Here is a 10,759-nt window from a genome sequence, read left to right as displayed (position 1 = left end):
ATGAGTTCACAATTTTGACTGTGTTGCACATTAAAAAAGAAAGTTGTTGGCTACATTTCTCCCTCTTTTCCCACAGATATTAAAAATGTTCTCATTGACTGAGGGGGGGGGGGGGGGGGGGGCGGTACACCTGTCAAAGCGTAATGCAGGTGTCCTAATGTGAGCTCGGGCAGGACAGAAACCTCCCATGGAGCAGAACAGCAAAAGCTCGTTTGATTTTCATTTTCAGTAGGTATACAGACTCTGAAAGTGGGGCTTCTGGCTTTTTGGGTTTTAAGCAGGAAGTGTCAGAAAAGTTAGCACAGGGATAACTGACTTGTGGCGGCCAAGCGTTCATAGCGACGTCGCTTTTTGATCCTTCGATGTCGGCTCTTCCCATCATTGTGAAGCAGAATTCACCAAGCGTTGGCTTGTTCACTCACTAACAGGGAACGTGAGGTGGGTTTAGACCGTCATGAGACAGGTTAGTTTGACCCTACTAATGGTGTGGTGTTGCAGCAGTAATCCTGCTCAGTACGAGAGGAACCGCAGGTTCAGACATTTGGTGCATGTGGGATTATGACTGAACGCCTCCAAATCAGAATCCTCCCTTTACATAACAATACCGCAGCACTTTGGTTGGTCTGAATTAGGCAGGGACTCCCCTCTGGGGGACCCCAGTGAGCAAAGACACATGTGAACGGACCAGGGATTCAGCTGCAAAGCATGTTTGTGGAGAACCTGGTGCTAATTGACCTTAAATGCCCTGATTCTGGGCCAGGTTCTTGTGAGTGGCAGAGCAGCTACGTTGCTGCGATCCATTGAAAATTAGCCCTTGATCCAATCTAAGAGGTTTAGCCCGAGGAGGGGGGCTTAAGTGTGGTCCCTAAAGGGTCGGTTGGTGCGCTGCATTCCTGGAGGTCTGGAGCTCCGGAATGTAGAGTGGGACATGGTGAGGAGTGTGTCCAGGTGAGTATGTGCTGTGCTGGGCATGAGTGATGGAACGTAGCGCCCTGGAGGTATGGATGTTCCATAAGGGGAAATGATGTGGAGTGTGCCCAGGTGAGGATGCACTTAGTCGAAGCTTTCTCTCTCCTCCTGAAGTATACTCCCCAACTCATTGCAGGGCCGACGTAGAGCATGTGGCTGCACGTTTGCTTGCAGCGTCCAGTATTAGTATATCCTATGCACACAAACCCCATTCAACCGCCCAGCACGGCTGTCAGAGGGGGTGTGTGACTGTCGATCTACAACAGGTGGTAGTAACACTGAAAGAACTTTTTTAAAGCCAGAATTTACAGAATTTATTTTTCACATTACATTCTATATTACATAAGGTCATTTACTTCAGATCTCAAGGCAGAGCTGTATGGCAAATAGTAAATTGTTAATACAGATTTTTTTTTGTATTATTAATAGGTTAATAATATTAGTTTATTCGATCAAGTAGGCTAACGCTGGGTATTGTTAACACCATCAACTACAATGTGTTCATTTGCTTACCTTTATTTACATTCTGAGTGTAAAATCTCATATTTACGTAAACATTCACATAAAAGATTCACAATCTTTTCATCATGACTGGGCATACAGAGAAACCGCTTTCCCAACGCGTCAGTCCGGTGGGATCCCAGAGTTTAGAGCATGGACCCCTTCAGTGCACTGGTAGCCTTTACCAGAGATGAGCTCAAGACCTGCACCACTGGGTTGAGCTCCGGTCCCGGTGACCAGAACAATTTAATCAAATGTGTTGTGTTTTTTGTTCCTCTCCAAGATGTTTCAGACGCCGATATTCAGATTTGAGTCTGAGCAAGTTGAGAAACCCACTATGAGGGTTTCTGGGTGCTCTGGAGGAGCATTCAGAAGTTGTACACCTGCACCAAGCCTGAGACCCCTCTGGCCCTGACACAATTGCCCAGGAATGTGGGCATGTACCTAGACTATGAGGATGGGCAGCTGTCTTTCTATATCATGCTAACATATCTACATATTTATTGGAAAGCTCTGGGAGAAGAAGCTGTATCCCCTCTTTGCACTGCTGGACAGACACACTCATGACACTGTACTCATCAAAAGCTGCACCAGAGATGCACTGAGTCATATCCCGCTACACACCTCTCAGGCCAGCTTGTTTGCACATTTTGTCATAAAACTTAAGATGTCATTTGTTGCTGTTATATATAAAATTACCAAATTAAAAAATAAATAAATCAAAAAGTACTTGTGACTAGAGAAACACAGCCAATCACATAAACAAGATATAATGTCAGTAATGTTTGCGGCAGGTGTTTCAAATGTGCCCAGACTCATATTCAAAAATATCCATGTTTCAACAGTTTGAAGGTGGCCATGACACTAACAATCTGGTGGAAATTCTACAAGATATCAAACTCCACACTCACACAAACTAGTCATTCTCCCATTTGGAACAATCCAGACTTTACCATGAACAAAAATATTAAACGTTACCTCTTGGATAGAAAAAGGCATTACACACCTTAAACATATTTATCATAAGACTTCTTTCATGTCATGCCCACAACTAGCCCCAAAATATGGTATAGAAAGCCCCCAGTTCCTACAATACCATCAGCTAAGATCACCTATGTGTTCAAAAATCAATTCCGATATCTACATCCATATCAGAATTTATAAACAAATATTCTTAATACAAAAAACCTATTATCTAAGATATACAAAATAATAGTGAAATCAAATCTCACAGTTACTCTCCCATCGAGACAATGGGAGGAAGATTTATTACTAGCCCCCGATGCCACAGTTTGGATTAAAATGTGTAATAATAATTACCACATGACAGCAACACTAACCTTCAGTGCATTCAGTACAAAATAATACAGAGTACATTATACTACACATTGGATGTGTTAAAAATGTACAGTCTAAAAGTATCTCGGAAAATGTTCGAGATACTGCATGGCTTATATCTGTTGGAAGATTGCCGGTACGATGTAAAATTGCATAGCCGATGAAATGATAGAACATATTACTGCAGTGCACAAGGACTATTGAAATTTGGGAGAAAATGAAAGGTATTGGGTTTAAATGGGATCGTAACAGGAAAAGTATTATGTATGGAGTGTTTAATGAGAATTTGACTGAGAATGTGAAGGACCTTTGTTGGATGATTGTTTGTGTGCCAAATTTGAAGATTTGGAAAACACGATGGAAGATGATTATTGAGCAATGTATAATACCTGCAGAAATAGTTTTTAAACAGATTGTGTGTGAGTTAAAAAGGTTGAAGACGTTTGATATGAGAGGAAAAATTCCCTGGACTCTTTTGGACATATAAATGGATGTATACGTAATTTACAGATGTAAATTGTATTGTTAATTATTAATGTATAGAGTGAAGGTAGTCTGTGTCCTCTGGTAGATATTGTTTGTGAGGTTTTTGTGATGGAGTGTTTGTATTGAATTGAATTGAATTTTCTTAATAAAGTCAATTTAAAAATGGAGAAAGGCAGTCCTAGAAACATTATTTATTTACATGAGCTTTGAACGAGAGAGTGGGATCCATAACTCCAAGATCTTTAACCGTTAGATAAGATGTGATTGGGAGACCATTGAGGTTCATTGAGTAATTAGACAGTGGAGAGCTAGCAGACTCTGGGCCTAATAGAAACACCTCTGAATGTCTCCGAATGTTAGAAATTAATTAAAAATACTAATGTCAATGTATTTACGACACATGCATTTAGGACATGTAATTTTTTCAATTATGCTTGCTACAGAATTAACAGTCAAACGTTCAGTGACTTTGCATGCAGAGTTGTAACTCTGCTTATTACTAGAACTGTAGCTAGAATCAAAATCAACGCTAGTGTCGTTCCTAAAGCCATTAGACTCCTGAACTCTGGCTAACTCCAATTCCAATTCAGATTCCAAAATGGGCACTTTTATACATACTTATAGACAGTCACACACACACACACACACACACATACATACGTACGTACATACATACATACATACATATCTATACACACACTCACACATTGTTTTGCATCGGACTAGTGCTGAAGTCAAACGTCACACAAATAAACTATGCACTCCTGTTGCAGTCTTGCACATTATCCTACTTGCTGCTAGAGTACTGTACTAAACCAGCACTGTACTCTGAACTGTTCTGGCTGCTACCGGTGACTGCTATGTTCAGGGTAGCATATCACTGATTGCTATGCACAACTCGCTTTACATATGCCCAGTACTGTGTACTGTACTAAATTGCACTGTCTACTCATTTTGTATTTTGTATTTGTCCTGTCCTATATTTATTATTGTTTATTTAATGTTTATTTAATGACATTTTGCAGTATACTGGACTGTTTGCACTTGTGTAGCATGTTGTCTGTTACACTGTTGTTTTTATGTTGCACCATGGTCCTGGAGGAACATTGTCTTGTTTTTTTTTGTGTACTTGTATATAGCTGAAATGACAATAAAACCTCTTGAACTTGAACTTGGAAGTCCCTCCGGACAGGCCAAGCCCTACAGCCTGGAACTGGGCCGCAGGATCAAGCAGCGCCTGTGGGAAGCCCTCTTCTGTCCGACTCTGCGAGAGGAATTGAAGCCTGATGGACAGTTCGATGTGACTGAGACCTTCTCTACTCCAATTTTCAACAGCTTCGTGCTGCACTTTGAAGTGGACATGAGTGGAGAACCCATGCCTGAACAGCCTAAGAAGAAAAGCCGAAGACACTGGCTTTATTATTATTATTGTGATTGTTATTGTCATCCTTGTTTGTATTATTACTATTATTCTTCTTATTCTTATTATTATTGTGATTGTTTTTATTAACTTTTTATATTCTATATGTATAGTTTCTGTATTGTTTAAAATTTGTTTAAGCTTTCCTTAATTTTAAATTTAGTCAATCAGTCTGTCCCTTGTAAAATAATTGTGTAATAGTTCATGAGATGTCATTGTAATAACATTTTAAAATTATTTTGCATTATAATACTGTATATAACAATAACTTTAAATGTTTAAGGTGTGGCATCTTAAATAAATTGTTAGAACTGTACATCTTTTTTCCAACATTACAAAAAAAACGTTTTCTAACGTTTTCTAATGTTTCTAACGTTAGTGCCGAATGTTAGCTAATGCATTATGATGAGCCTATCCTTTTTGAGGTACTTACTGAGATCATTCTCATAGCAAGTTCATTACACCTTGTGTACTTGTTGTAGTGCAGTGAGCAGTTTCAATCTTAGTTACAATCTTAGTTATCAAAGACTCATTCCACCCAACCACGATACATCAGAGAGCTGTTTTGCATGTCAGAGCATCTTCACCTTGAGCCACAAAGTTAAATAGCTTTTAGGCCTGGTTCAGGCTTCAATTCTTACTTCACAGTATTCTCACTGCTGAGCTGAGTATAGAATTCATTTTCTGAAAATAAATGTTTTCCCTCAGAATAGGGAGACATATCTAAAGTTGTGGGGCACAGCAGAACCACTTCAAACTGGCAGTGTTTGAGTGCTGTCGTATGGCAGATTAGGTCTAGTGGAGCTCATTTGATGGTACAGATAAGAAATTTGGGTAACATTACTGAAGGGCACTGTTCAGAGTGCTAGATGACTCCAACATAAGCCCTTAATGACAATTGACATAAACATGCTTGAACATTTATAAATGCTTATGCCAATAAGCATCAGCTGACATTAAAAGCTGCTTTTGACATCTTTGATATCAAGTTAACATAACTAAATCAAGTGGCACATTTTTGGTAAGATTAGGAGATGTAATAACACTAGGTGGGGAGAAATTACATCACACATTATAACAACTGACTTTGCAGTTATGTGTTTTTTTGTTTTTTTTTAACTAAAATTAATTTTTAACAAAATGTTTAATTAATAAAATATTTTATTATTTAATCCTTTAATGAACCATCTTGTTCTTCAGGTTAGTGAAGACCTGCCAAAAATACTGCGGGTCATTGTTAATCTGCAGCATCTTGCCACTCATGCGGTTAGCAATGTCCAGGGATCGGGCCCAGAAGGCCCCTTTGTTTTCCTCCACCAGGAAAGCTTTGGCTGGGTAGCTGATCTCCTCACACATGTAGGAGCAAGACACATACAAGCATGTGAGCAGGACGGCCTGCAGCTCCTCCTTGGTGGCCACCTCAGCTGAAATGATGTCGCGGCACAGCATGTAGAGAAAGACCACGGTGCTTGGAATGAGGAAGCTTTGCTCCTGCCATTCTGTCAGTGTCACGTAGCGGTCCACAATGCGCAGCCACTGCACAGGCTCGTCAGCAATCAGGTCCTTCAGCAGGCAGCAACGCCGGCACAAGAACACACCCAGGCATGTGAGCAGCTCGTTGGTGGAGGACTGCATGAGCAGTCTAGGCATGCTTTCAGTGCTGGCCTGGCCCAGCCTTTCAGGCTTACTCGCAGTGGGGGACTGGGTTAAAGAAACAACACAAAAGACAGTTCACAACTGAAACCGGATTATGAGTGATGACAGTGGGCTCCATTTAAACTCAACCCCAAATTATCCCAGTGATTCCAGACTAGATCTTTTTGTTTGGTACAATCAAAAAGAATTGTGGTACAGCATTAAACAGATTTAGCCCCAGTATTTATAAATTGCTTCTTTGACACACTTACCCAAGATAAATAGATGGTGTCCTGATAATGGAGGAAGACCCATGGATGGTGTCATCTGAACTGACTGACAGGTAACTTTTTTCTCACCATTGTGAGCAGTCTACCGTGGTCTGCTTCAATCTCCTATGAAAATGAAAAAAAAGGAGTTAACCAGGATCTCACAAGTGCACAAAGCTATTCTTTTAAAACATAACATGAAAGTGCTAGCTAGCTGCAATGATAGTGTGTGTGTGTGTGTGTGTATGTGTGTGTGTGTGTGTGTTTGAGAGAGAGTGAGTAATATATCCACTTTACCCTAAGCTGATGCAGCTTTTTCATCAGCCCCTCCATTCTTTGAAAGATTCCATCCACATTTTTTATCATGCGCTGCCGTATGCTTGCTCGTGATTGGCAGGGCCTCGTTTCATGCCTCAGCATCTCCAGGTGTGAACGGCCTTTTGGTGACTGGCAAGGCATCTCCTGCCCTTCTTGCTGTGAGGACAATGATGTCACTTTCTGCTTCTGACTGGCAGCCTCTAAAGGATCCAAGGATCCAAGGATCAACAGTCTTAGTGTCCTGACTGGCAGAACACAAAGGGTGCAAAAAAGTTGGTAAATATCTGAGCCTGCTAAAATTCTATTTATAAAAACACCACCACCACCACCAGAAATATACTGTTTAACTATCATAGTGCAACAATGACTGTGTAACGGAGTGTAACAAATTCTTACCATCTTGAAGAGCAGCATGAGCCACTTTAGCTTGTCCTCCCACATAACCCTGCCCACCAGTATGCATGTAGGCTTCTGATTGGTCAGTTGCGATAGTAGGTGTGAGAACATTTTCATTATCACACTGTGAATCTCTCTCTATAGAACCAGACTCTTCTGTTAGGGAGCCATCTAGGGACCAAAGGCATCAGCCATAAGTACTACGGAGAGCAAATCCTATGACATTGTATACAAACAAAAACAGACATGGGCTTACCTAGACGACCGACCTGATTACCGTGCAACCGTAGAACCGCAGACCTAGAGGAGATGTCAGGAGTCCAATAATTGTAAGTGCATCTTTGAAATTCTGCCTTCTCTTAACAGCATTACAGCAGCATTAGAAAACTTTAAAAATCCTGAGTACTTACGGAGCTGTTGATCCTTGCTCGGTGGCTTCAATGCCTCCAGAGGCCGAGGAGATGGTCTTTTCTAACAGGTTCTTCCATCTGTGGAAACATCGCTAAAGACATCAGGTCCCAATTTCTACAACAGCACAATGTTGTTAAAATCATCTGAACATATGGGCAAAGTATTCAAAGAAATACTTGCCATATTTCTGAGCTGATTTTGCGGGAAATTCAAATGGTTATCAATTCATGCACAATATCTACTTCACTTAAGGCTTGGTTTCTATACTTCTGGATGCCTGGTTTGTAATTTAAACCATAAATGGCCTGACACCATAAATGTTATCACAATACAGACACAGCAGTGCTGACTGGTTGACCTTGATGACAAGATGGTGGGTCAGAGAGAGGAAAAAAAACAAACTCACGTGTTTTTCTCAGAGGAAATCCCAGCCACCAGCTCGTATATCTGTCTCTCTGATGTACTGATCACATACAAGGCCTTGTTATCTGATAGAGAATAGCAGGTTGTCAAACAATGTATTCAAACTAACCCACATGCAATTTCTAACTGGCTTCTTAATTTTTTAAAAATAAAATAAGACATAGTTATTCCAGACCCATTCATCTATTCTGGCTATTCATAGCTGTAAGAATAACTACAAATATACCTGTAGCCACAGATCTGACAAGAGATGAATCCAAGCGAACAACGGGGCAAAAGGTGGTTTTGAGGTGCATGTTCCCACCCCAAACCCCACCCAGTGAGCGCGCTGGACATCGCAAGATCAAACGGTCACCTGGACCCCTTTGGAGTAGCACCAACAGGTCTGAGAGAAGCAGAGCATGAATGTCTGGAACACACACACACACACACACACACACACAGAGTGAGAATGGACCTGTCAAGTAATCATTTGCAAGAGGAAAAACAAAAATGTATGCAAGCTTGCACACAGATCACTGAAAGCATCCATTCATATTAAAAGTCCTTGAAACATGTGCATACACACGTATGAACATACAGGCAGATGCAGGTGCACACACACACACACAGTTATTCAGACCATGTCATGTGTGAGGTAGCAGGGAACCGAATAACTCCAAGTCAGCATAGCACCATGCTCTCAATAGCTGCATTCCCCAGAGTGAACAGTGATTTGTTCAGCTGTGATGATCTCTTACCTATAGCTTTATCTTTACTAACTTTCCAAGTCAACGGTCCTTCGTGGATCATTTTCTTAGTGGTCAGGTCCAGATTCTACATAGAAAAAGAATATAGTTAATAATTCATACTCTGGATCAGGTGCTCCAAGACCAGAGAAGCTGTTTGGAAGGCAGATGGTGGATACATAGTATGGCCGTACCTTGAACTGAGCAGCGACAGGACTGGCCTGCCTCTCCAGAGGGGACAAGTCTAGCCTGCGCTGATAACGGCTGAGCAGTCGCCGGTGCTCCGTCTCCCTGACGACCTCATTGACAGCTCGTAGTATCCCACGGCAGCACGCCTGTGCCCTCAGCAATGGCTGCAGGTCTGGAGAACCAGCTGTTGTGGGGGCACATACTAGTGTTAATCCAGGAGAAAGGGTGTGTGTGCTTGCCTCCTTGGTAAGCTGGTATGTGTGTGTATACTGAAGTGTTTTCATGGTTCAATACATTGTATGTGAGTGTTTCTATACATGCCTTCTGTGTGTCTGATGATGTTATCCAGCAGCAAGGGGTATTTGGTGAGTCTCTGCATCTCAGACACTAGAAGGTCCTTTAATTGCAGTCGGCGGCAGTGAGGGCTGGCTTCACATTCCTAACACACACACACACACACACATGAATGAGCCAAGGACATCTAAGTCCAAATGTGGATTCTGTTGACTGCAACACCAATTTATACCTAAAACAGCATCACTAAAATTATGTGCGGCAATAAAAGTCAAATATAAAAGACTGGATAGTCTCCAATTCAAAATATGGGTCAACCAATTCACAACCCAGCCCACTAACAAATATGGCAGAAGCTCTAGTGTTTGTAGGTTTGTCCAAGGCTTTATACCTCTAAAAAGTGTTACCTGTATAAGGTGCGCGAAACGCGGGTCTTTGCGTTTATTTTTAATGAGCTCCAGTGCCTGACTCTGCTGACTGCACAGGTGAGACACCTGCTCCTGGAACTCCTCTCCTGCAGCGTCTTCAAACTAACACGCACACACACAAACACATGAGCTACTGACATATCAAGTAAAGCAACAAGTATATCCCACACTACACAGAACAACCCCTTCATTTTAGACAGCACCAAAAGATGATGTGAACTAGAAAGGGAGTAACACTAGCCAGCTCTCACTCTAGACACCATGATGTCTCCGATGCCTTGAACTATAGGAGAGTCCCTCAGCCTCTTCATGGACTCACACAGATTTGCTGAAACACAAATGCAACACCACAAAACAGAATCTGTTTAAGCGAGCCAGTGTATATGTGGTTTGTTAGAAAGTTGTGTCAGTGGGCAACAGCACTCTACTTGTGTCATGAAGGCACCACAGAAACAACATGTACAGCCTTCAGTCCATACCTGCTCACAGTAATGGCATGGTGCCGATAGCAGATATTGTTCTGTCCTTAAATTCCCAGTTTGGGTGGGTTTTACACTTCTTTAATCTTGATTATGATTTAGACACCAAGTAGGCTTCAGAAAGGTTTGAAAACACACTAAGACAAATGGAGCGGATTTGCACGCACACACACACGCTCGCACACAGAGAGACTGACCATGAAGACTGTAGACCTGGGGCAGGTTGGGGAAGATACAGGAAAGTTCTTCGATGGTCAAAAGGTTCCTCATCTTCTGGAAAAACACCTGATCGAGAACCCTGAGAGTCCGCAAGTGAGATGCTTCCGTTGTGAACAGCTCTGAGGAAGAGGATATAGCAAAGTCACTACAATTTTTTACAAACGTTACACAATTCAGAATTCCACATTTTCATGAGTCAGGATAGAATTATCATATGTGCATAATAAATAGAATACTGTATGTTCTAAAGATTTAG

General features: G+C 41.5%; 1 protein-coding gene across 1 annotated transcript; it reads right to left on the bottom strand.

Annotated features, from left to right (window-relative positions):
- Positions 1-5,890: 5,890 nt before the first annotated feature.
- On the bottom strand, positions 5,891-7,176 carry LOC118240469 (cyclin-dependent kinase 5 activator 1-like). Its single transcript, XM_035521134.2, has 3 exons — positions 6,916-7,176; positions 6,622-6,744; positions 5,891-6,415 (listed from the first exon to the last, which is right to left on the bottom strand). The coding sequence occupies exon 3, from the start codon at positions 6,362-6,364 to the stop codon at positions 5,891-5,893; it is 474 nt and encodes a 157-aa protein (XP_035377027.2). The 5' UTR covers positions 6,365-6,415; positions 6,622-6,744; positions 6,916-7,176.
- Positions 7,177-10,759: the final 3,583 nt, after the last annotated feature.

Source organism: Electrophorus electricus, unplaced genomic scaffold (genome assembly GCF_041902795.1).
Source record: "Electrophorus electricus isolate QZ-2024a unplaced genomic scaffold, ASM4190279v1 Scaffold66, whole genome shotgun sequence".
NCBI lineage: Eukaryota > Metazoa > Chordata > Actinopteri > Gymnotiformes > Gymnotidae > Electrophorus > Electrophorus electricus.
This window is presented reverse-complemented; position numbering and strand designations above follow the sequence as displayed.

Bases quoted from the DNA above. Each gene is read 5' to 3' on its own strand.
- LOC118240469 (XM_035521134.2), bottom strand. From the start codon at position 6,364: ATGCCTAGACTGCTCATGCAGTCCTCCACCAACGAGCTGCTCACATGC.